General features: G+C 43.3%; 2 protein-coding genes across 2 annotated transcripts in view; both read left to right on the top strand.

Annotated features, from left to right (window-relative positions):
- Window positions 1-26,090, top strand: part of LOC141271897 (uncharacterized) — a 73,610-nt gene extending 47,520 nt beyond the window's left edge. The window contains exon 8 of the mRNA XM_073682114.1: window positions 23,399-26,090. Within this exon, the coding sequence (XP_073538215.1) occupies window positions 23,399-24,205 (807 nt within the window). The 3' untranslated portion in view covers window positions 24,206-26,090. The remainder of the gene's footprint in view (window positions 1-23,398) is intronic.
- Window positions 4,444-27,975, top strand: part of LOC141271890 (uncharacterized) — a 318,442-nt gene continuing 294,910 nt past the window's right edge. The window contains exon 1 of the mRNA XM_073682105.1: window positions 4,444-4,502. The gene's annotated coding sequence lies outside the window, so the exon portion shown is untranslated. The remainder of the gene's footprint in view (window positions 4,503-27,975) is intronic.

Genomic DNA, 27,975 nt, shown 5'->3' with positions numbered 1-27,975 from the left:
TGGAGAACATGATGGAATGCACCAGTGCGTCTTGGTACTCCTGCATTTTACACTCCCGGTTCAATGGTGTTATGAGGCTTTGTAAGTTGTCCCTGTAGCGAGGATCTAGGAGGGTGGACACCCAATAATCAGCCGTGTTGAGAATGTGGGGGATGCGGCGGTCGATTCTCAGGCACTGCAGCATGAAATTAACCATGTGTTGCAGACTGCCAACTGGCCAAGAAACGCTGTCCCCTGCTTGAGGCGTGATCTCTGCCTGCTCTGCATCACCCCACCCTCGCTCTAGATAGTGACTACTAGAGCATTGTGTACCTCCCTCCGCTGGACAGATGTCTTCCTCCTCCATTGACTCCTCCTCATCCTCCTCACAAAGTGTCCCCTGCCTAGGCCTTTGTGAGGAACCACGTTGCGCAGACTGTACAGAAGCTGATGGCATTTGTGACTCCTCATCCTCCACCTCTTCCAAAACCTCCTCCCTTAGTGCTTGCAGTGTTTTTTCAAGCAGGCAGATCGGGATAGTCATGCTGACTAGTGCATCATCTGCACTCGCCATCTGCGTAGAATAATCGAAGGCACGCAAAACGTGGCAAATGTGCTTCATAGAGGCCCACTCAGTGGTGGTGAAGTGTGAACGGCGCACACTGCGACTTGTTTGCGCCTGCTGCAGCTGGTACTCCATTACTGCTGCCTGCTGCTCACACAACCTCTCCAACATATGTAACGTTGAATTCCACCTGGTGGGTAGGTCACATATGATGCGATGTTCTGGAAGACGTAATTGGCGCTGCAATGCGCGATCTTGCGTTGCTGGAACGCCACAAGTGAGCGCACTCTATGCGGACCTTGTGCAACAATGCATCAAGATCCGGATAGTCCCTCAAAAACCTCTGCACGACCAAGTTGAGCACATGTGCCAGACATGGGATGTGAGTGAGGTTACCTAGGCCCAGAGCTGCCACCAGATTTCGGCTATTGTCACACACTACCATACCTGGCTGGAGATCCGCTGGTACAAACCACACGTCACTCTGCTGCTTGATGGCATTCCAGAGCTCCTGCGCTGTGTGGCTTCGATTCCCTAAAGAAATTAATTTTAATACGGCCTGTTGACGTTTGGCCACGGCTGTGCTCATATCGGTCATCATAACAGGTAACCGTTCACGGGTCGATGTGGAGGTAGACCGTGACGGCTCCTGCAGCGCTGATTCAGAGGAACTGGAGTATGAGGAGGAGTCAATGTGTACAGACTGGATTCCTGCAATCCTTGGAGTTGGCAGAACACGTACAGCGCCACTCTCAAGATCTGTACCCGGCTCCACAACATTTACCCAATGGGCAGTGAGGGAAAGGTATCGTCCCTGTCCATGCTTACTGGTCCACGCATCGGTGGTCAGGTGGACCTTGCTACTGACGGCGTTTCGTAGCGCATGTTTAATTTTTTCCCTCCACATGCTGTTGCAGGGCAGGGACGGCTTGCCTGCTGAAATAAAAGCGGCGGGGCACGTTGTATTGTGGGACTGCCAATGCCATAAAGTTACGGAAGGTGTCAGTCTCCACCAGCCTGAATGATCGCATTTCAAGGGCCAGTAGTTTTGCAATGCCAGCATCCAGAGCCTGTGCTCGGGGGTGGTTTGCGGAGTATGGGCGCCTTTTCTCCCATGCCTGTGCTAACGATGGCTGTAGACTGGCCTGGGAGTGTGAGAATGACAGGGAACGTGGTGCTGCGGGTGGAATTACACTGTGTCTCTGTACAACAGTGCCAGAGGTTCTTCCATGGCGATCCTGTGAGGAAGCCGAACCTGCTGTGTGTGAGCTGGAGGACGAGGCTACAACACGAGCTGAAGAGGTGGTAGGTGGCGCTGTAGGTTGGCCTAGGTCTTCAGTGTGTTTTTGTAACTCCACCACGTTCTTGGTCCGCACATGTTTCCACATATTTGTGGTATTGAGGTTGCTGACACTTTTCCCTCTTTTCACCTTCTGACTACACAGCTTGCATTTGACAAAGCAAATGTCATCTGCAACTGTGTCAAAAAAGGACCAGGCACTGCAAGTCTTGGGAGCGCCCGCTTTGGATTTTGGAAGAGCCATGCTCCTAATGGGTGCCGAAGTGGAGGCTACAGGCAACAAAGTCTGCCCCCTTTTTGGGCCGTTCGGGGAATCTCTTCCTTAGAGATGCTCCCACCACCTTCCTGTCCCTCACGCCATGATGGGTCAAGGACCTCATCATCTACACCACCCTCTTCAAACAACTGCTTCTCCTGGGTAGTCTCGACAGCACAGTACGCACCAGAAAGTGGCACCTGAGTCTCATCATCAGATGCGTACTGAGGTGTGCTGCTGACCATAGGCACTGGCCCACCCGCCTCTTCAGATTCAGAGAGACAAAACGGTTGCGCATCACTGCATACTACCTCCTCTTCAAATTCTCGAATTCTGCTTGGCTGGCCCCCTCTTTCCAAGCCAAGAGATTCAGAGAACAGAAGTAGAGATGGCTGCTGTCCAGGGCTCTCTGACTGCCTGGGCAATTTGGCAGGTGGTGAAGAGACAGATGGGTGCTCTTCAGTGCTCAGGACCTGAGAGGATCTGGAACTAATTGAAGTTGATGCGTTAGCTGCCATCCATCCGACAACGGCTTCAATTTGGTCCTCCCGCAGCAGTGGGGTACGGCTAGCTCCTACAAAGCTGCGCATAAAGGACTGTTCCCTGGTAAAACTGGGGGATGCTGAGACACTGGTGCCCGCAGCAGGCACAGAATGCCCACGTCCTCTCCCTGCAGAAACTCCATGCCCACGACCACATGCCTTACTCCCTGCCTTCTTCATCTTGGTAGACTGATAAAGATAGGCAGAAAAGTACTAAGGGCTTAGTGTGCTTATTCCTGAACAGGTATAAGAAACACTAATTTTATAAAGTGTGGACTAGACTTTAATATGAGCTAATGTGGCCTACACAACTGTAAAGTGGAGTGTTTGGTGAACTTTATTTAGGTTTTTTTTTGTCACAAAAAGACACTGGATGTGCCCAAAGATGTAATACCGATAGCATCACAAACTTTTTGTAGCTATTACAATGCAGGAAGGTAACCTACAATGCAATAGATGAGGCTACAAAAAATAGGCTAATACTAATCTGGCTGGGGCTGCAGGGCACAAGGCGGCAGAAAGGCTCCTCTATCTACTCCTATATAGTGTGTTTAGAACCAATGTAGCTGGATACGGATGGAACCACCACACTAATAGGAGAAATCAGGAAAAATAATCAATTAGCAAAAAAGGACAATGTATGAGGCAGTGACGCACGCTGAGCGCACTACAACCAGACGTGGCTGAAGCACACACTACAGCGTGAGCTGCACTCACACACAGAGACCTTGCAGACAGCTGTGAACAGCACAGAGAACTGCACTAGCGCTGCAAGGCACAGCGATTTATAAAGTAGCTTGGGTAAAGCACAATAGAGCAAATAGCTAAAACTGTCCCTCAGGACAACAGCGTCCTATCCCTAACTGAATTCACAGCAGAGTGAGCTCAAAATGGCGGCGGCGGCTTTTATAGTGCATCATGACATCATTTCAGCAGCCAATCACAGCCATGCCATTAGTTAACATGCCTAACAGGATGTGCCCACACTTCTTAGGATGCTCATTGGATGAATAAAATGAAACTGGCTCATTGCATTATGGGAACTTCCAATTCCGGTATCCGATATTCTAAAAGTATCGGAATGCTCAACACTAGTTGAAACCAATAAAATTTTGCTACTTGTGCTCTGGTGTACATGTTTTTTTTTCATGATTACACACCGTACACGCACAGCTCCGCTCTTCACATGCACCATACACACACTGCTCCGCTCCGTACGCCTCGTACACCCGCTGCTCCGCTCCGTACACCTCGTACACGCGCGGCTCCGCTCCGTACACCTCGTACACGCGCGGCTCCGCTCCGTACACCTCGCACACGCGCGGCTCCGCTCCGTACACCTCGCACACGCGCGGCTCCGCTCCGTACACCTCGCACACGCGCGGCTCCGCTCCGTACACCTCGCACACGCGCGGCTCCGCTCCGTACACCTCGCACACGCGCGGCTCCGCTCCGTACACCTCGCACACGCGCGGCTCCGCTCCGTACACCTCGCACACGCGCGGCTCTGCTCTGTACACCTCGTACACGCGCGGCTCCGCTCCGTACACCTCGCACACGCGCGGCTCCGATCCGTACACCTCGTACACGCGCGGCTCCGCTCCGTACACCTCGTACACGCGCGGCTCCGCTCCGTACACCTCGCACACGCGCAGCTCTGCTACATCCACACTGTAAACCCCTCCAGACCCCGCACATAACCTTCACCTCATCCAGCACCATGACAACCAGCACAGCAGAGTCCTGCATCCACTGAGGCCCCTGATCATGTGACCCCTGACTCCTCCCCTCCTGTGACCTCATCACAGGTCCTGTGCGCACAGAACAGCCATATATGTGGTGGCGGCTCTGCAGGTGGAGGTATGTGGAGATCCCCCATTACTGGGCGCAGGGGGCATTAACCCCTCCATTCCTGGAGATAGTGCCCCCTCCCCCCAGTTCTGCCATGTGTATATGTACAGTAATATAATGCTGGATGTGCTCATGTATACAGGGGACATTAACCCCTCCATTCCCGGAGATAGTGCCCCCTTCCCCCAGTTCTGTCATGTGTATATGTACAGTAATATAACGCTGGATGTGCTCATGTATACAGGAGACATTAACCCCTCCATTCCCGGAGATAGTGCCCCCCTCCCCCAGTTCTGCCATGTGTATATGTACAGTAATATAACGCTGGATGTGCTCATGTATACAGGAGACATTAACCCCTCCATTCCCGGAGATAGTGCCCCCTCCCCCCAGTTCTGCCATGTGTATATGTACAGTAATATAACACTGGATGTGCTCATGTATACAGGGGCATTAACCCCTCCATTCCCGGAGATAGTGCCCCCCCTCCCCAGTTCTGCCATGTGTATATGTACAGTAATATAACGCTGGATGTGCTCATGTATACAGGGGACATTAACCCCTCCATTCCCGGAGATAGTGCCCCCTTCCCCCAGTTCTGCCATGTGTATATGTACAGTAATATAACGCTGGATGTGCTCATGTATACAGGGGACATTAACCCCTCCATTCCCGGAGATAGTGCCCCCTCCCCCCAGTTCTGCCATGTGTATATGTACAGTAATATAACACTGGATGTGCTCATGTATACAGGGGCATTAACCCCTCCATTCCCGGAGATAGTGCCCCCCCTCCCCCAGTTCTGCCATGTGTATATGTACAGTAATATAATGCTGGATGTGCTCATGTATACAGGGGGCATTAACCCCTCCATTCCCGGAGATAGTGCCCTCTCCCCCCAGTTCTGCCATGTGTATATGTACAGTAATATAACGCTGGATGTGCTCATGTATACAGGGGACATTAACCTCTCCATTCCTGGAGATAGTGCCCCCCTTCCCCCAGTCCTGCCATGTGTATATGTACAGTAATATAACGCTGGATGTGCTCATGTATACAGGGGGCATTAACCCCTCCATTCCCTGAGATAGTGCCCCCTTCCCCCAGTTCTGCCATGTGTATATGTACAGTAATATAATGCTGGATGTGCTCATGTATACAGGGGACATTAACCCCTCCATTCCCGGAGATAATGCCCCCCTCCCCCAGTTCTGCCATGTGTATATGTACAGTAAGGCTGTGTGCCCACGATGCGTTTTTTAAGCGTTTCCGCAGTGGCAAAAATGCTGCAGAAACGCTTAAAAAGCGCATGGTAGAAGGCCTGCCATGTCCCCCAATGATAATCCGCATGTGCTATGCACATGCTGCGGAAATTTCCGCTGCGGATTATCATTGCAGAAAAAAACGCAGCACTACCAATTATTTTGCGGAAGTCCTGCGTTTTTCCCGCCATTGACTTGCATTAGAACGCGCCAATTCCGCAAGACTGCATCTGTACTTGCGTAATTGGCGCGTTCTAATGTGCGGATGGTACCCGGGTGTAGAGGAGAGGAGAGTCTCCTCCACACCCAGATACCATTAAAAAAGCAGTAAAAAAAGAATAAAATAAAAAATAAATATATACTTACTTTCCGGCGGCCCGTGGTGCGCTCCTCCTTGCTTCCCGGCACTTCGCGATGGAATGAAGGACCTGCGCTGACGTCAGAGTCATGTGACGGGTCACGCATCGCTGACGTCGGCAGGTCCTTCAATCCACCGCTGCCGGCAGCCGGGGACGGTGAAGCTAGACAGCGCGGGCCATCGAAGGGTAAGTATACATTTTTTTTTTTTACATTCTCTCGGTCACACTATATAAATCCATGCTATTTGCATGGATTTATATAGTGTGACCAAGTTGACAAGCATTTTCCAAGTGATGCTAAAATCGTTTGGAAAGCGCTTGTCAACCCGCATGCGGAAATGCAAGTGAAGAACGCTTCACTTCCGCATGTCCCTGGCAGGAAAACGCATGTACAATCCGCATGTACAATCCGCATGTTTTTTTTTCTGCCAGGGAGATGCAGAAACGCTCAGGAAAAAATCCTGAGCCTTTCTGCATCTTGGGCACATAGCCTAATATAACGCTGGATGTACTCATGTATACAGTCATGGCCAAAAGTATTGAGAATGAGACAAATAGTAATTTTTCCAAAGTTTACTGCTTCATTTTTTGTAATGGCAATTTGCATATACTCCTGAATGTCAAAGAGTGATCAGCTTAACAGCAATTACTGTACTTGCAAAGTCAATATTTGCCCAGAAAATGAACTTTAACCCACAAAACACATTTCAACATCATTGCAGTCCTGCCTTAAAAGGAGCAGCTAACATCGTTTTAGTGATTGATCCATTAACACAGGTGTGGGTGTTGATGAGGACAGGGCTGGCGATCAATCAGTCATGATTAAGTAAGAATGACATCACTGGACACTTTAAAAGGAGGCTGGTTCTTGGTATCATTGTTTCTCTTCAGTTAACCATGGTTATCTCTAAAGAAACACGTGCAGCCATCATTGCACTGCACAAAAATGGCCTAACAGGGAAGAGTATCGCAGCTACAAAGATTGCACCTCAGTCAACAATCTATCGCATCATCAAGAACTTCAAGGAGAGAGCTTCCATTGTTGTCAAAAAGGCTCCAGGGCGCCCAAGAAAGACCAGCAAGCGCCAGGACCGTATCTTAAAACTGTTTCAGCTGCGGGATCGGACTACCAGCAGTGCCGAGCTTGCTCAGGAATGGCAGCAGGCTGGTGTGAGTGCTTCTGCACGCACTGTGAGGCGGAGACTCTTTGAGCAAGGGCTGGATTCAAGGAGGGCAGCAAAGAAGCCACTTCTCTCCAGAAAAAACATCAGGGACCGACTGATATTCTGCAAAAGGTACAGGGAGTGGACTGCTGAGGACTGGGGCAAAGTCATTTTCTCTGATGAATCCCCTTTTCGATTGTTTGGGACATCTGGAAAACAGCTTATTCGGAGAAGAAGAGGTGAGCGCTACCACCAGTCTTGTCTCGTGCCAACTGTAAAGCATCCTGAAACCATTCATGTGTGGGGTTGCTTCTCAGCCAAGGGAATCGGCTCACTCACAGTCTTGCCTAAAAACACAGCCATGGATAAAGAATGGTACCAGAATGTCCTCCAAGAGCAACTTCTCCCAACCGTCCAAGAGCAGTTTGGCGCCCAACAATGCCTTTTCCAGCATGATGGAGCACCTTGCCATAAAGCAAAGGTGATAACTAAATGGCTCATGGAACAAAACATAGAGATTTTGGGTCCATGGCCTTGAAACTCCCCAGATCTTAATCCCATTGAGAACTTGTGGTCAATCATCAAGAGACGGATGGACAAGCAAAAACCAACAAATTCTGGCAAAATGCAAGCATTGATTATGCAAGAATGGACTGCTATCAGTCAGGATTTGGTCCAAAAGTTGATTGAGAGCATGCCAGGGAGAATTACAGAGGTCTTGAAGAAGAAGGGGCAACACTGCAAATATTGACTTGCTGCATTAACTCATTCTAACTGTCAATATAACCTATTGGTACTCATAATATGATTGCAATTATATTTCTGTATGTGATATAAACATCAGACAAACACTAATAAAAACCAGAGGCCATCAGATCATGTGAAAATATAATTTTGGTGTCATTCTCAATACTTTTGGCCATGACTGTACAGGGGGCATTAACCCCTCCATTCCTGGAGATGGTGCCCCCTTCCCCCAGTTCTGCCATGTGTATATGTACAGTAATATAATGCTGGTTGTGCTCATGTATACAGGGGGCATTAACCCCTCCATTCCTGGAGATAGTGCCCCCTTCCCCCAGTTCTGCCATGTGTATATGTACAGTAATATAACGCTGGTTGTGCTCATGTATACAGGGGGCATTAACCCCTCCATTCCTGGGGATAGTGCCTCCCTTCCCCCAGTTCTGCCATGTGTATACACTACCGTTCAAAAGTTTGGGGTCATTTAGAAATTTCATTTTTTTTTAAAGAAAAACACATTTGTTTTCAGTGAAGCTAACATTACATGAATCAGAAATACACTCTATACATTGTTAATGTGGTAAATGACTATTTTAGCTGCAAACGTCTTGTTTTTATTGCAATATCTAGATAGGTGTATAGAGGCCCATTTCCAACAACCACCACTCCAGTGTTTTAATGGTACATTGTGTTTGCTAACTGTGTAAGAAGGATAATGGATGTTTAGAAAACCCTAGAAAACCCTTGCACAAGTATGTTAGCCCCGCTGAAAACGGTTTGCCTGATTTGAGAAGCTATAAAATTGACCTTCCTTTGAGCTAGTTAAGAATCGGGAATATTACATTTGTTTGTTCTATGAAACTCTCAAAATGGCCAGAAAAAGAGAACTTTCATGTGAAATTCGACAGTCTATTCTTGTTCTTAGAAATGAAGGCTATTCCATGCGAGAATTTGCCAAGAAACTGAAGATTTCCTACAACGGTGTGTACTACTCCCTTCAGAGGAGAACTGGATGTGCTCATGTATACAGGGGACATTAACCCCTCCATTCCCAGAGATAGTGCCCCCTTCCCCCAGTTCTGCCATGTGTATATGTACAGTAATATAACGCTGGATGTGCTCATGTATACAGGGGGCATTAACCCCTCCATTCGCGGAGATATTGCCCCTTCCCCCAGTTCTGCCATGTGTATATGTAGAGTAATATGACGCTGGATGTGCTTATGTTTACAGGGGACATTAACCCCTCCATTCCCGGAGATAGGGGCCCTTTCCCCCAGTTCTGCCATGTGTATATGTACAGTAATATAACGCCGGATGTGCTCATGTATACAGGGGAGGTCACTCTGGTTTGGGGACAGATGACACTTTCTCTCTGGGGAGGAGAGTTAGACGGAATGGAAATGTCTGGTTTTTATATCCATAGAAATCTGGAGAAATGTAAAACCTGTAATTTCCCTAATTTTGGCTGTAATAGTTTAGAATAAAGGGATTTCCCATGAAATGTCTGTGGTGTCAGTCCTGGAATGAGGACACTTATCCTGGAGAAGGAGGCTGTGGAGCAGAATATGGGAGAAAACAAATTATAGGATTGGATTGTGGATTTTATACCGGGATAGGAATTTATGGGGAAAACATTGAAGATTTCTTATTCTTTCCTGTTTTCCTTCTCCTTCTCCCAAGAGCCATAACTTTTTTATTATTTCTCCATCCCCATAGTTGTATGAGGACTTTTTTTTTTTTGTGGGCAGAGTTGTAGTTTTGAATGATGATGTTAATTTTACTATATGATTGACTGAACAACGGGGGAAAAACTAAAAGCGCTGTGAAATAGCAAAAAAAAGCAATTCCTCAATCGTATTTTGGGTTTTATTTTTAAGGCTTTCATGCAGAAAAAAATGACCTGGTAACATGATGCTCCTGATCAGTATAATTACGGCGATACCAAACTTGTATAGTAGTTTACTTATTTTTTTTATTTTCAAATAAATGCCAAAAAAGAAAAAAAAAGTCAAAAAAGTAATTTGTTTGTGTCTCCATTTTCCAAGACCTATAACTATTTCATTTTTACAGCGGTGGAACAGCTGGTTAATGGTCTGGCGAGCTGACATTTCTACTAGCACCATTTTGGGGTAGATACGACATTCGATTGCTTCCTATTCCATTTTTAGGCGTCCAAAAAATGCAATTCTGACATTTCGATTTTTTTCTTTTTCTTCACGGCATTTATCAGTCAGGAAAATTCTATATTTTGATAGATCAGACATTTTATGGATTCAGCAGTACCACATATGGTTATTTTTAATTCTTTATTTTTAATATACGGTAATCATGATTACAATTTTTCTAGTTTTTTTTTTTTATTATGCTTTTTTAATAACTTTTTTTTTTGCTTAACTTTTTTTTAGCCCCACCACTGGACTTGAACCTCTGGTTACTTTTCCTATACACAGCAATAACTCAACTCCTCTTACTGCTGATAGAGGCAGACATCATACTCGGGAACATGATATGGGTTAAAACAGTATTTTTGATTTTGTAAAGGGGTTAAAAACTGTACATACATGCTTTTTTATGATAATTATTGCTCATCTCCAGAAATGTGTTACAAGTAGATTCGCTCAGTTTAGTCGTCGGATACAATCATAACATCACAGAAAAAAATATCAATACATACCAATTCCTGGTGACATTACTAATGCACTGCATGATGTGCAGATCCCCATGACAAAAGGTGGAGGGAGTACAGGAGTAAGATACTAATGAACAACCACTCGCGCCTACCAATCATGGGGGGAGTTGGGGGAAGCATCAGTCACACAGATGCGTGCTGGCTTACAGCCAATTAGTTAAGCTCATACTATTGGATCAGGTGGGCTGCCCAGCACTATATAAATGCAACTCACAGACACTAAAGGGTTCGGCTGCCTCCTACCCTACAAGATGAAGATGAAAAAAAATGCATGAGGTCTTCATTGATATTTTGGCCAAAATGTGCACAGTATTTTTCTTGTGTCGCCTTTTATCAGGGAGGTCTGCTGCATCCTGCAGTGCGGTAGTGACATGACCAGGTATTGGAAATCATATTTATGTTTTTCTGTGATTATTTTTAGGATTTATGTCCTTTTGCTGTGATTCGCTTGTAATTTAAAGTAGTATTCCCATCTCCAAGATCCTATCCCAATATGTAGTATGTGTAATAGCAAATACCTCCAATTACAAATGTAGTATAGTTCTTCTGCTTCGCTGTGTTGCTTACCCCATGTGCAGGGCATTACAGTAGCTTAGGTATCCATAGTTATGACCACTCATAGTGACAGGTAGTTGCTAGTGTTCATAACCATAGATACCTAAGCTACTGCAATGCCCTGTACAGGTGGTAAGCGACATAGCAAATCAGAAGAACTATACTACATTTCTTATTGGAGGTATTTGTTGATATTATTATTACTACACCTACTACAAATTGGGATGAGATCGGAATACACTTTTAAGTATAGCGACTGTCAAAACAATGAGAACCCTTGAGGCCGGTTGTAAGCTTGGATATTTTGGTCAAGATGCCAACTAAGGCAGCCAGGCTCTGTAATGTCGGTGGGATGCACTTATAGAGTACTGGGCAGCCCTCCTGATCTAACAGTATGGACATGACCAATAGACTGGAAACCGACATGTATCTGTGTGATTAGGATACGAAACAGCTTATCTGTGTGCATTTGTAATACGAAGTAACCGCCCCCTCCATGATTGGTCGGTGTGAGTGGTTGATCATCAGTATTCTGCTCCTGTCTCCATCTTTATCATTCAAGTCTGTTGCATCCTGAAGTGCAAATGTGAAAGGTATTGGTAAATTCGACTATTTTTTGTCTGCGATGTTATCTTGGATTTATGTCCGTTTGCTATAATTTGCAGATTCGATCATAACTGAATAAAATCAGTCGCAAAAGAAAGTTCCCTGATTGACAAGAAAAGACATTTATTGCCCTTTGAAGTCTCTACAGACCTAATAATCAAAGGGGAAACATAATAAATGGAGGGGAAGGAAGGTTCTTATGTGCAAGTCTTCATTTTTTTCCAGCGCTGAGGACAATGAATGGTTGTAGAGTTCTTGTGAAGGTACGACATGCTTTGATCCCAGACATGGAGGAGCTGCCTTGACAAGATATTCCAGTCCAAAAAAAGAGAAAATACAACATCTATACATTCTTCTCATATGTTTACCTTATTATCTCCAGTAATTGTATTATTACATTACATCTTTATGATGTTACATCGTCATCTTCTTCTCATTCAGGTACCTACTCCCTCTCAGTGGAGATCTTCTATATAACAGAAATTTTCCTCATTCAAGTGGATTAAGACCCTGAAATCTAGTAAAGCCTATTTTCGGGTGGAAATTTAGAGGAAATTTGATTTGCTTAATATTGATTGTTACCTCTTGTTAGGACTTTTGTTGAAGAAAATATTTAAATGCATGTTAAATCTTTTAGTGGTGATGCTATTATCTCCAATGTGTGTCTTCTGATGGTCTACAGTGAGCAATTACAACAGTTACACATTTTATCTCAACTGTTTTCCCTTATTATCTCAAGTAATTGTATTCTTACATGGGATCTTTGTTTCATCTGTTCATCTTCTTCCTATTTAGGTCCATACATTATCAGATCCTCCCAGTGGAGATCTTCTATATAAGAGAATTTTTTGATTGACTCATCAAGGATGAATAGGGACAGGAACAAGATGGCGGAGAGGATATTACACCTCACCCTAGAGATCCTCTTCAGGCTTACTGGAGAGGTGAGAGATTCTGATGACGTCACATTACATCATTCTTATCTATGGGAATAACAGATGGACAGAACTGGAGAGGTGAAGACTCTGGAAATGTCTGTAGTGAGATTTATTAATGTGTCTCTCCATAACCAGGATTACACAGTAGTGAAGAAGACCTCTAGTGAGCGCTGTCAGAACCCTGTGTCTGAGGGATGGGGAAGACCCCTGAGCCCAATTACGGGATCGCCACCTCACCCCCTGATACATGAGGACATCAATGACCCTAAGATCCTAGAACTCACCTACAAGATGATTGAGCTGCTGACTGGAGAGGTGACACTGCTGGGAATGCTGGGACATTATACGGTAACACTATAAAGGGATCGCAGGGATGACGGTATCATTGTATGTGTCAGGTTCCTATAAGGTGTCAGGATGTCACAGTCTATTTCTCCATGGAGGAGTGGGAGTATTTAGAAGGACACAAAGATCTGTACAAGGACGTCATGATGGCCGTTCCACAGCTCCTCACATCACCAGGTAATAGACAGGACTAAATACACACGGCCTAAAATTATCTGTATGTAAATAATTAATTCAGTTCCTGTATTTTTCCTCCAGTTCTATCCAGTAAGAAGACAACACCAGAGAGATGTCCCCGTCCTCTTCGTCCTCAGGACTACACAGAAGAAGATCCCAATGTTCCTCAGGATCTTCAGGTAGATGGAGAGAAGGTGTCATGAGATCTCCCCTATGATGTGTAGATGGCTGTGAAGGTCTTGTGCTCAGTCTTGTTTTATCCACCAGTATTATATGTTTTATACTTGTGTAATGAGAACGGTGGAGATGGCAGGATTAGATCTGATCATAGATGTGTCTTCTCCATCTGTCTGTGACTTTTACAATATTTGTTTCAGGGTAAAGATCTGACCCATATTAATACTACAGAGACATATGTGAGGGGTGATGAGTGGTTTAAAGTGGAGATTCCTACATATGACTACCCAGGTGAGTAGTAAACACTAAATGCACAGTTGTTAAGGTAGAAAGACACAAATCCATTGAGATCAATCTATTATCAGATCTGTGGATCCAGGGGAAGGCAGAAACTCCAAGAGGGTTATTGAAATGTAAAAACCTGTGATAAACTGCCTTCTGTCAGAAAGCTAATTAATAATATATGAAAATGTGATCTTACTTTTAAACTAAAAAAACAAAGATGTGGACATGAAATATGAATGTATAGAGGTTAGGGACTCTGGAAATGTCTGTAGTAATGTATATATTTTTTTTAATCGGATCAATTCTTATTAAACACACCAGCTCTTGTATGTTAAACGATTAAGGAAAAGAAAATGTTTGGCCGTAACGATCCCGTTTTTGTGTCCACTAATAAATCACTATCGAGACAGGCTAATAATGGAGCCCGAGTATTCCTCTGCCAATTTCCTCTCCTCTTTTTGCACCTGGTGCTCTAAATTTCAGAATATTCAAAGCATCTGGACAGAGGTTCACAAGAATGTAAAATTGAAAAACCTCTTTAACCCCTTAACGACCTATGTCGTCTATATCCGTCATAGGTCACCTCCCACCCTTATCCAGCTGATCTGATTAGCTGTCATGTGTCATGAGCCCCTAACAGCCGCTCTTCTATGGAGATTATTGAAGCATGTAAAAAAAATAAAAAAATATAGTTTAAATCACCCCTTTTTTGTCCCATTCAAAATAAAATTGTTAAAAAAAAAAAAAATGAAAAATACACATATTTGATATCGCCACGTTTAGAATCGCCTGATCTATCAATATAAAAAACAATTAATCCGATCGGTAAACGGCGTAACAAGAAAAATAATCAAAACGCCAGAATTAAGTTTTTTCGTTGCCGTAATATTGCAATAACGGCAATGATAACATCATATCTATCCCAAAATGGTATCACTAAAAACATCAGCTAAGCGCGCAAAAAATAATCCCTCACCCGGCCCCAGATCCCGAAAAATGGAGGCGCTACACTACTTAAATAAATAAAAAATAACTTGTACGTGTTTAGTATCTACAAACTCATAATGACCTGAAGAATCATAATGGCAGGTCAGTTTTTAGCATTTAATGAACCTGGTAAAAAAAAAAAAAAAAACTAATGTGGAATTTGCAATTTCACCGCACTTGGAATTTTTTTCCCATTTTCCGGCATATGATATGGTAAAACCAATGGTGTCGTTCAAAAGTGCAACTCGTCCCGCAAAAAACAAGCCCTTACATGTCCATATTGACGGAAAAATAAAAAGTTATGGCTCTGGGAAGAAGGGGAGCAAAAAACAAAAACGGAAAAACCCTCTGTCCTTAAAGGGTTAAGCCGTTTAAATATGTATTTATTAGGTGTACCTGAATCCATTCCACTGCTCTGCTTGCACCATTGTTGGCTGATGCACTTGCCATACTTTAAAGAGTAATTATTGTTTTCATTTTTATTTCATAAGTCAATTGTACCCATGAAATTAAGAAGCTTTGTAATATATCTTATTAGAGAAATCTGCTGCTTTCTCCACCAGTACTGATCTTTCACTATCAGAATTGTTAATTCTTTGGTAAAATCTGTATTCAGTGAGGACAGATTATTACACTACTGAGAGATCCGTAGCAACTAGAATTTCCTATGTGGGAAAGGAGAGAAGGGAGAAGCTCTGCCTCTAGCTCCTGTTTCCCTCCTCCATTCTACATAGAATATTATCAGTAGCTACTATCATTTCTTATCTCAGTAATGGGAAAATATTTGTGCACGGAGTACAGATTTTACCCCTGAACTGAGAATTTTGAAAATGATTGGTCTGTCCAGGAGGAGAAAGAAGCCGATTTTTCTGATACGATATATTACAAAGTATCTTACATTCATATGTATTATTGATTTATGAAATACAAATTAAAATGATGGTGTCATGCTCCTGGATTTGATCCCTTGAGTCTGTGGTCGGCTTCTCTTTCAGCTGAGCCACATAAGACGCACCTTTTCTCTGGGTGTTTGAGTTCTGCTGCTTTACCTGCAGTCTGTCTAGCTTAGCACAGGTTGTCTTCATTTACTCTGTTTGTCTGTCCTATCACTTTTCGGGTGCTGCTTTACCTACCTTCAGCTACTGGTGTTTCCTGCTGGTGATAGACTTTTTTGAATTTATTCAATGTGCTGTAGTTTGTGCTGGATGCAGTTGTCTTGTGTGTTATTCCTTTATTCTTTAGGGAACTGATACTCTAGCGGTCCTAGGAGCTGCTAAGAACATTCAGGGTAAGCCGCCGTCGAGTGGGGGCGCCATTGCGTTATCTTAGGGTGCCAACCTCTGCGGTCAGGCAGGGACAGACCGGGTCAGAGAAGAGCTTTACCTAGTCTTAACAGGGACCTGTCAGGTTTAAGTATTTGTCTCCCTGGTTTGTACGTCACCATTACAGATGGTTATTCTTTAAATTCATGTCTTTCTTTAGGGACTAAGGAGACCAAGGTCAGTCTTTACTCTGATCTGATGACCCTTCAGATCCTCATTTGCCGCTGCCATTTCCCATAAGCCCAGTTTATGACGGTCTGGACTCTTACCCTTTTATTTGTCACACCATTGTCTATGGTTTCTCAATGAGGTTTCTCCAGAACAAAGAGAAACTCCAGTGAAGGTATTTTCAGGACTAGCAGTAAGATTTTTCACAAGCCTCTCAGATATGTCCCTCCGTATACATTACTAGCTATTGAGCCCGTTCTATGCCCAGGTGGCGAGCATTTTTATTGGTATATGGTCTCCCATGCTGGTATGTGCTGCCCCCATCCTGGTATTTGTGTTCCTCAATCCTGCTCCCTCATCCTGTTATGTGCTGCCCTCAACCCTAACCTGGTATGCATGGCACCCCTCATCCTCAATCCTGGCATGCATGGCACCCCTCATCCTCAATCCTGGCATGCATGGCACCCCTCATCCCCAATCCTGGCATGCATGGCACCCCTCATCCCCACTCCTGGCATGCATGGCTCCCCTCATCCCCAATCCTGGCATGCATGGCACCCCTCATCCCCAATCCTGGCATGCATGGCAACCCTTATCCCCAATCCTGGCATGCATGGCGTCCCTCATCCTGGTATGCATGGTACCCCTCATCCCTATCCTGGTATACATGGTACCCCTCATCCCTATCCTGGTATACATGGTACTCCTCATCCCTATCCTGGTATACATGGTACCCCTCATCCCTATCCTGGTATGCGTGGTACCCCTCATCCCCCAATCCTGGTATGCATGGTACCCCTCAATCCTGGTATGCATGGTACCCTTCACCCCTCAATGCTGGTATGCATGGTACCCCTCAATCCTGGTATGCATGGCACCCCTCTTCCCCCAATCCCGGTATGCATGGCACCCCTTATCCCCAATCCTGGTATGCATGGCACTCCTCACTCCCAATCCTGGTATACATGGTACCCCTCATCCCCCAATCCTGGTATGTATGGTACCCCTCATCCTTCAATCCTGGTATGCATGGTCCCCTCATCCCTCAATCCTGGTATGCATGGTCCCCTCACCCCCCAATCCTGGTATGCATGGTACCCCTCATCCCCAATCCTGGTATGTATAGTAACCCTCATCCTTCAATCCTGGTATGTATGGTAACCCTCATCCCCCAATCCTGGTATGCGTGGTCCCCTCACCCCCAATCCTGGTATGCATGGCCCCCCTCATCCCCCAATCCTGGTATATATGGTACCCCTCATCCCCCAATCCTGGTATGTATGGTACAGCCCATCCCTCAATCCTGGTATACGTGGCCCCCTCATCCGTCAATCCTGGTATGCGTGGTCCCCTCATCCCCCAATCCTGGTATGCATGGTTCCCTCACCCACCAATCCTCTTATGCATGGTACCCCTCAACCCCCAATCCTGGTATGCATGGTAACCCTCAACCCCCAATCCTGGTATGCATGGTAACCCTCAACCCCCAATCCTGGTATGCATGGTACCCCTCATCCCCCAATCCTGGTATGCATGGTACCCCTCATCCCCCAATCCTGGTATACATGGTACCCCTCATCCCCCAATCCTGGTATGCATGGTACCCCTCATCCCCCTAATCCTGGCATGAATGGTATCCTCTGCACACATACAAAAAAAATAAACACTTATACTCACCTTTCTTCCCTGTGCTCCTGCGCTGCTATGTCCTCTTCTGCCGTGGGCCGGGGGAGGAGTGTGGCGCTGGAGGACCGTGCTGTCCGACGCCATTTTACTGAAGACCGCCACCGGTCTCCGGCCAGAAGAGAGGCGCGGCGGCAATGCTCCTCCCGGTCAGGTAAGTATGTAAATATGGCGCCAGAGATCACAGTATGTGTTCAGTGTCTACACATACCGCGATCTCCGGCGCTATACACTCCTCTTACCTGTAACGGTTCCAAGCGTTCTTCTGTCAGGAGCCTGACTGCGCGTCGCGCATGCAGTCTATAGAGGCTTCAGACAGAGGGACGCTTGGCCGGTTATATTATAGATAGGGGTTCACTCTCTCTTTTTTTGTTTTTTTTTGTTTTGTATAACTGATTTTTATTGTATTTTCAAAAAGGTATTATATGAGAGAAAAAAAAGCACAGAAACCGAAAGCATATAGCTTAAAATAGTAACAGTAGATACCTTCAACATCAACAATTAGAGCAATCATCAATAAAGATTGAACTTGACACACACAGTCTGTATCTTAATATATTATATAAACAAGAACAATGACGCGCCACAAAACTGAGACAGAAAAAGGGAAAAACTTATACATAGTAATGTAGGTTGAATAAAGACCTAGGTCCATCAAGTTCAACGTTTCACCCCAAATTGTACTCCCTACGCTAACACTACACTAACTTACTAACTTACTGGGACTAGGCCTCACAAATGTATTATTATTACCTTTCTTATTATTGCTGATCTAATACAATTAAAAATGTACCCATTTCTAATTGTTTTAATTAGTTTTATATTTTGTATTACTCTTGTGATTCTAATAATGGTATTACTAAAATCCCTATGCCTACACTGAAAGCAAAAACCCCAGGACACATTCAGCCAATTTGCGTTATGGAGAAAAATTCCTTCTTGACTCCGAGTTATGTAATTACTATTACCATACTAAATGTACTACTATAGATGTAACATTTTGTCTAATTTAACTGTAACCCACAATGTTATGTGTATTGAGGAAATTGTCCAACCCTTTTTTGAAAGCTGTTTTAGTGTCTGCCACCACAACCTCTTGTGGTAGGGCATTCCACAGTCTGACTGCTCTGACTGTAAAGAACCCTTTCCTATTTAGGTGCCGGAATCGCCTTTCTTCCACCCGTAATGAGTGCCCTCTGGTCCTTAGTATGGTCTTTGGAAGGAATAAGTCATGGGCTAGACCTTTGTACTGACGACACGTATATTTATACACGTAAATGAGATCTCCTCTGAGGCGTCGTTTTTCTAAGCTAAACAGACTTAACTTTTCCAACCTCTCATCATATGAGAGGCCTTCCATCCCTTGTAATTATCTAGTTGCCCGCCTTTGAACTGACTCTAACTTCTGAATATCCTTTTTAAAATGTGGAACCCAAAACTGGATCCCATATTCCAGATGTGGCCTCACCAGTGATTTATAAAGGGGTAATAATACGTTGGGATTGCGGGATTTTATCTCTTGTTTGCTTTTGCGGCTCCGGCTTGACATTGAGTACTGCTGCTCAATAATTATAATTATAATAATTATATTATTCTCTGTGATATAACTCTGCAGGCCATCTCTTATGGTGCCCTCAAAAACTTTGCACACTACCGATGTCAGACTTACTGGACGGTAAGTCTGACATCCTCCTTCTTACTTCTTAAATATCAGTACCACATCGAGTATCCTCCAATCCTGTGGCACTACCGCTGTTACAAGAGAGTCTAAGAAAATGAGATTCAGCAGTTTGTCAATTACGGAGCTCAATTCCCTCAGTATCCGTGGATGAATACCATCTAGGGCGGGGAATTTGCCAATGTTTAATTTGCTCAAATGCAGGCGTACTTCTTTTTGTGTTTTAACTAGTTATATCTGGTGGTGAACTTTGATTTTTACCCTGTTGAAGGATAAGGAGGGGAAATGAAGAACCCTACCTACTCCACCTATATGACCCATGTCACCTTTTGCAGCTACATTCGTTAACAGTCTCTTTGGACCAATTATGTGTTCCAAAGAGTTCAGACTACTTCAAAACATTCAATAGTGCTGTTTAGTAAAGCTGTAAGATATTCCAAACTTAGAATATCTTGTATTCGCATCTGAAGTTCATTATTTGATGGGGGTTGAACCGACCTCCATTTACAGGCTATCAGACATCTAGCAGCTGTTGTCATGTGCAGTAAAAGCTGTTTAATTTTACAACCTAGCTGAAATGGTGGGATATTAAATAGATAACATTTTGGATCCACGGGGATTTGGATGCAGGTAAGTTTCCAAATAAGGGACTTAACAATTTCCTAGAAACCTTGATGGTTTGGGCATGACCAAAACAAATGGGATAGGTAACCTTCTGTATTTCCACATTGGGATTCACTCGATTTTTAGGCTGCTGGTATCATCCATTCAAGCAGGAAGCTTCTCCGTGCAAACTTGAAAATTTAATAGAATTCATAAACTTTCCAAGTGAAAACAAAACAGCCTTTTCCCAGCATAAATAGTAAACTGAAGAAACAGAAAATAAACATTCCATATAGCAGTTATGTCTTTACAGCACTGGTTCACCCATTCAAAAGCATATCCAAACTTAGTTAGCCAGTGGCAGGGGCTCACCAGTGTACAACAGGTCTTTCATCTTCACATACAGAGCCAAGTCACAGAGGTGTTTCCACCTCTCCTCCCAGACCATTCTGAGGCAGTTCAGCTGCCATTTTATCCCAGCTTCACCTGCAGTGGAGTTTGGGAACGACCAGTCCCGCCCTCTAGAAGTCATTCCTAACACCTGGATCCATTTACAAACCTCACAGCACCTATCCGTGATGGAGCCTACTTCTCCGGGTTACACATTATCTAGGCACCTCAGTGACATATACACTCCATCCAGTACCTGTCCAACTGCAAGTCTACAATATGCATAGCACTAACATCATACTTTCACTTTAGGCAGTTGTTTGTGATTGTTTATTCAATAAACTGAGAAGAGGAAGAAAACACTTATGTTTGCAGATAATAGACTCCTCTTACGTAATTCTGACCCCACGTCTTGGGGCAGTAAAACGCTCAGCCGTTTATGACCTATTTACTAGGATTGTTGTTGTAATTTATACACCAATATTTTGGTTTATTAACACTAACTTATCTAAATATACAAATACCTGGCCGCTAGAGAGAGCAAATGAGAAATAAAGGTTTCTTGCCTATAAGTGGTTCATTCTTCTCTCCTCCATTCCTGATGTTTTCGGCTCTATCATTTTGGCACAAGAAATTGATGAGCAGTACTGGAGACTAGAACTAGAAAGACAGGTGACCAGGAGAAAGAGATATTGCAGAGCACTCTGGAGCAGGGGCCCAAAGGATGAAGAGTTAATAAGAAATAAAGGTTTCTCATTTCTATTAGTGGCAACGGTTCAGTCTTCTGTCCTTCATTCCCACCCCAATTTTGTTACTGAATTTATCAGCTCCCAGGTTTCAACACCAAAATTTGTGTGGTCATGCTTTTGACAGTAAGCTGCATGAAATGGGACCAGGGTTGGGAGAAAATATGAAATAAAGGTTTCTTAGTTATAAGTGCCACTGTTTTAGTATTCTCTCTTTTGTTCCTGATGTTTTTGGGTTTCATTTTATGTCAAACCAGGGAGCATATGGACAGCACAAGGATCTAATGCAATGTGCTGGTTCACATCAAAGCTTTTACACACGGACTGATGCATGCACTACTTCAATCCGTATTCCGCATCAGACTCATCCATTATAAGTCAACAAGTGCATAAAAAACATAACATACGAGTCAACATCCGTATAGGATGCATTTTTCGCTGAAACATTACAATTATAAATATAAGAAACTGTATTTGACCTTTATTATGTATTAAAATATTCATGAAATACTGTATGCTATAGGGATGCTGTATGGACATGTCGAATACAAATCAGAAACAAAAATGTGATTTTTTTCTGGATGAGAAATGGACGATTCTGCTGATGGTTGTATGATCCCGACCTTAAAGCGATCCTGATAGCTAACATGCTGCCCGTGGATCAGAAATGTATCAGATACTGTCTGTAAGATTTCATGCTGAGGTGTTTTAGAGGAAAACACAGTTTAGAGTTAAATAACGTTTGAAAGTTAAATACATATGGCTGAAATCATGCAGCCAGTGTCTGATACATGCTACCCATGCATCGGGCGGCAAGTATCAGCTGTCTGGTTCCTTTAGAGAGATTGTAGATTTTAGGCCACGGCCCCACTATCCGTATATGGTCATTATTTTTCTATTGTACCTTTTATCTGATTGTTCCTCACCTGATCTCTGTACATGTCCATGATCCTTGTAGATCAGTAAGGCCATGGCCCCACTATCAGTATTTGGTCAGTATTTTTTCTCAGGAGTGGGAGCCAAAACCAGGTGAGGAACAATCCGAGAATAGGTATAATAGAAACAAATGCACCAGTTCTGCATGTATCACCCACTCCTGGATTTGGCTCCCACTCCTGAGAAAAAATACTGACAGAATACTGACCAAATACTGATAGTGGGGCCGTGGCCTTAGAGAGTGCATCAAATGGATAAAAATTATTTATTGGTCCCTATTAGTGTTAAGCGAGTATGTTCTATTAACCCTTTCGCCGAGTATGCTCGGGCCGAGCTCCGAGTATTTATAGCTGCTCGGTGATATGGTTGAATCGCTCCCTCGTGCATGATTTGCGACAGTTTGACAGTTTTATTACATGTGAGGAATGTCTATTTCTTACACATTCCTCACATGTAATAAAACTGACAAACAGTTGCAAATCATGCACACGGGAGCGATTCAACCATATCACCGAGCAGCTATAAATACTCGCTCGGACAGAACATACTCGCTCAACCCTAGTCCCTATTTGTTTCTCCACTGAGAAGTTCATTTGAAAGGATTGATAAAAAAAGCACAGTGAAACATGAACTTATGAAGGAGCTGGCTTTAACAAAGTAATTAAAAAACTAACATTATTAGGTTACCATCATTTCAACTTTGTTAGGCTCAACTCCTTTTTATTTTTGGCAGATGACTGTTTCAGAAGCTCAGAGGGACATGCAATGGCTACAGATTTTATAGAAGATATACCCTTCACTGTACACACCGAAGATCTTTCATCTGATCCTTTACAACAGTTCCTATCTTTTGATGTATTACAGAATGTTATGAAAAATGAAAGGAAGGAAGTTGACCATCAAAGATCTCACGCAGTGGAGAAAACATTTGCATGTATAAAACGTAGCAAATGTTTTACAGATAAATTAAATCTTGAGAAATATGGAAAACATTACAAAGAAGCAATGCCATTTTCATGCTCAGATGATGTGGAACATTTTAACCTAGAATCATATTTTGTTAAACCTCATATAATTCACACAGAGAAGAAGCCATTTTCATGTTTGGAATGTGGGTCATGTTTTACCAAGAAATCACATCTTGTTAGGCATCAGAAAATTCACACAGGAGAAAAGACCTTTTCATGTTCAGAATGTAAGAAATGTTTTACAGAGAAATATAATCTTGTTGCGCATATGAAAATTCACTCTGGGGAGAAGCCATTTTCTTGCTCAGAATGTGGAAAATGTTTCAAGAAGAAATCACATCTTGTTATACATTACAGAATTCACACAGGGGAAAAGCCATTTAGATGTTCAGAATGTGGGATATGTTATACCGAGAAATCACAACTTGTTATACATCAGCGAAATCACACAGGGGAGAAGCCATTTTCATGTTCAGAATGTGGGAAATGTTTCAAGAATAAATCACATCTGGTTATACATCAGAGAATTCACACAGGGAAGAAGCCATTTACATGTTCAGAATGTGGGATTTGTTTTACTGGGAAATCAAATCTTATTATACATCAGAGAAGTCACACAGGAGAGAAGCCATTTTCATGTGTACAATGTGGAAAATGTTTTAACCAGAGATCACATCTTGTTAGACATCAGAAAAGTCACACTGGAGAGAAGCCATTTTCATGTTCAGAATGTGGGAAATGTTTCAAAACTAAATCATATCTTGTTACACATCGGAGAACTCACACAGGGGAGAAGCCATTTCCATGTTCAGAATGTGGGAAATGTTTTAGCCAGAGACAACATCTTGTTAGACATCAAAGAAATCACACAGGGGAGAACCATTTTCTTTTTGCTACAGATTTGTTATTGACAGATAGTAAAACATAACATATTCCAGTTTTTATAGTCAAGTAAAAGTAACAGGGCAAGAGAAAGGGGAAGCTATTTAGATTAATATAACGATTTTCACGCACCAATAAAAAGTTTATTACAATGTCATTGTGAATTGGGTTACGGGTTGGATAAATAAAAATCCAATATTTCTAGACACTTGACAGCATCTTTGGGGAGTCTATAATTCAATTAAGAAAAAGGCAATGGGCACACCAACAATATAAATAAGTTGCTACTAAACTGTGCAAAACCTGAATGTATGGAAGAGAGAGAAAAAGCTGCCCAGAAAAAAATTATAGTTCACACCAAATAATGAGAGTATATGAAAAAAAAAATATAAATTGTATTAGAAAGCAAAACAACAATGACAGATAATTAAAAACAATAAAAAAGCGCAAAAAATGTACAAAGAACAAATAGGGGTATGGATAAGATAAACCAAAAAATGAAACCCCCACACCAGGAAGACATGAGCATCAATATTTGATCATTCTGGTTGACAAATATGCAGCTGAATGTGATTACATTAGAAAAAGTGCATGAAATTAGCAGATTGTAGAATATTAAAAATAATAATAAGAAACACCTGTTGGAAAAATAAGAAGATGTCCCTTATATATGCAGGGAGGATAATTGAACTAAAGTAGACTTGACGTTTCCAGTCTATACCAGGGACATCACAATGCACAATAGAAATGGAATATTTCCATGCCATATTGATGATAATCTGCTGTCAGCACAATCCTCTGATATATATGTGATCTGAGGACATCGCTTCTGTGGTTCCAAGCACAATGATTTTTGGCCTTGTAAAACAACAAATGTAATATCAACTCAAATTATGGATATTGTAAGGCAGCGCTAGTCATCATGCTGGGGGACACTCGCTGTACCGGGTCAATTAAAGCACACCAGCCACGTTTTTCCAGTATTTCACAATCCAGCAGTTTATTACACTTCACCACTGTTTATCACCGAGTCCAACTCAGTGGCTCGCCGACATATTACCCATATAATGTCCAAGAGCCTTTCCAGTGGCAGACAGGCCCACTTGCCTCCAGTTACAGCCTTCTGCAAAGTCACCTATATAAATGTCCACATCAAGCAATGTTTTACCTTTGCCGGGTTTTAGCTGCTTCAGACTTGTTCTGCCACAGCTGTGGCTTTACGGCTTCCCAGATGGGGGTCTCCAGCCCTCGTACCTTCAAAGGCTACTGGTATGTTTTCACATCTAACATCCAGCCTCTGCCTTCCAGGACTCTTGCCTTCCAAGCCTCTTGCCCTCCAAGGCTACTGGCATCGCTTACACATAAGGATCCAGCCTCTGCCTTTCAGGCTTCACTAGGCCTCACACTCTAATGGTGTCCCACACGAGAACAGGCCTCACGCCTTTCACACCTGTCTCAAATCTACCAGGGTTTATATCCTCTAGTGCATACACAGGACCTGTGCTGATGTCACAGTCATGTGATCAGACCTTCTGTGTGCACAGGACCTGTGCAATGTCACAGTCATGTGACCAGTCACCTGGGGGAGGTACATGGTCGGCCAAAACACACCCTGGACCATTACAGTAATGCCGCAAGCCGCTGCATTACAATATATATATGTATCATAGTCATGTTTGGTGTGTGTAGGATGGTGAAAGTATGCTTGGGATATTATTCCACTAGAAAGAGCCTGTGGGAAATGAGAGCCTGTGGCACCCATTTTTAATTGCATACAATTAGCCATCCTCTCAACTGACCAAAAGAGGTGTAGATGGTTCCCATCAAAATCAGTCTTCCAGAAAAACTGCTGGTCAGACCCATAAGACACTGACTGAGTAACGTAGATTTGTCCAAATTTTTGCGTTGTCTCCTCTGCCATGAAATCTCAAACATCTAATGTGCAAGATGTTTATGTATATATCTTTTATTTTTGTACTCTATTTGCCTTGCATGCATGACTTTTAATTAATCTTTTTGTTATTTATGTAAGCATTGTACTGTTTTTGTATTTAAAATCTAAAATCAATAAGTTTGCTCCTTGCTGCTCTAAATGTACCTATAACCTCAAAGAGGAAAAGTATATCCTGGTTGTGTTAACCTGTGTATGCCTGAATGCAAGCCGTGCACCTGTCCTATGCTTTGGAAAGCTGGATGGCCGTATCTACTAGTGTGTTACTTAGTCAAGGTGTTTTGCTGGCCTGACAAAATAGTGAGTGATGGTATCAGGATGTGAACTGGCTGTGGGGTGGTGTACACTCAGCTCATTGTTAGCCTATTGCGATATGTGAGTGGATGCATAAATGTGAGAAGCAGCGTCCCCCTTTACAGTCATATCCGAGTTATGTGTGCAGTGAGTGGGTAGTGTTTATTACAAAAATGCAATTAGTCTTTCTTTGCATACAAGAAAAACGTATGATTCATAAACCAACAACAGGTGATCAGCATCAGACCATTTTCTCAAGTCACCCTCCATAACTAAACCATTGGAAGTTGACTTCCCACCCTAATAGGGATAGGAAACACAAATCAAATAGCCCCTTCCCTTTCCTTAGTGTTTTTCCTGTCCCTATGGAGCATTAAGAGGTATCCTGTGGTGCTCTGTGGCAGACACTGCTCACTATACTTTCTTCTAGCTGAGCAGCTAATGTCAATCACCTGGCCTTCCTCTTCTGTTAGCTGCTCCTGTGTCCTCTTGGATTCAGGACTTCTCCATTCCTCTTGCGCCTGTGGGTAAAGTGGAATAGTTGTATGCTGGGCTCCTCCAGGAGCTCACCAACCTTACTCCTCCCCCTCCATGTTCCTTGTGTCTTCTTGCACAGGAAGTGACATCAGATACAATTGCGCTCGTATTCGGCATCAATTCTGATTGTTTTCCATGGTGGAGTGCATTGCCGGATTCCATCCTGTCCGCCAACGAAATGTGGAAGAAATTGTCGGGTTCTGTTGGAGATGACTCCTCCAGTGTCTGCAGGGGGTTCCCTCTTGTCTTACACCTTCAGGCTGGAGGAGTCTCATCCGGTGGGATGAAGCCACGCTGTCACTTAGTTTAAAATTGGCCTGAAGAAGTCACCTTAAGGTAGGACCTATATTGTCCTCATCTATGGAGGGTTCATCGTCTTCTCACTCCTCATCTGCAGAGTCCAGTGCAAACCCAGACTCAATAAGTATTTCCTGGCATGCAGAGGCCTCTCTTTTGGAGCAAGTTATCTATATTATTCCTTCTCCCCACACTTTCAGGGTGACAAAAAATATACAGTACAGACCAAAAGTTTGGACACACCTCATTTCAAGATTTTTCTGTATTTTCATGACTATGAAAATTATACATTCACACTGAAGGCATCAAAACTATGAATTAACACATGTGGAATTATATACTTAACAAAAAAGTGTGAAACAACTGAAATTTTGTCTTATATTCTAGGTTCTTCAAAGTAGCCACCTTTTGCTTTGATGACTGCTTTGCACACTCTTGGCATTCTCTTGATGAGCTTCAAGAGGTAGTCACCGGAAATGGTTTTCACTTCACAGGTGTGCCCTCTCAGGTTTAATAAGTGGGATTTATTGCCTTATAAATGGGGTTGGGACCATCAGTTGTGTTGTGCAGAAGTCTGGTGGATACACTGCTGATAGTCCGACTGAATAGACTGTTAGAATTTGTATTATGGCAAGAAAAAAGCAGCTAAGTAAAGAAAAACGAATGGCCTTCATTACTTTAAGAAATGAAGGTCAGTCAGTCCGAAAAATTTGGAAAACTTTGAAAGTGTCCCCAAG

Source organism: Phyllobates terribilis, unplaced genomic scaffold, assembly GCF_046119375.1.
Source record: "Phyllobates terribilis strain yellow unplaced genomic scaffold, ASM4611937v1 Scaffold_5__5_contigs__length_657084704, whole genome shotgun sequence".
In the NCBI taxonomy this organism is placed as follows: domain Eukaryota; kingdom Metazoa; phylum Chordata; class Amphibia; order Anura; family Dendrobatidae; genus Phyllobates; species Phyllobates terribilis.
The sequence above is the reverse complement of the archived record's forward strand: the minus strand, read 5'-3'. Positions and strand labels throughout refer to the sequence as shown.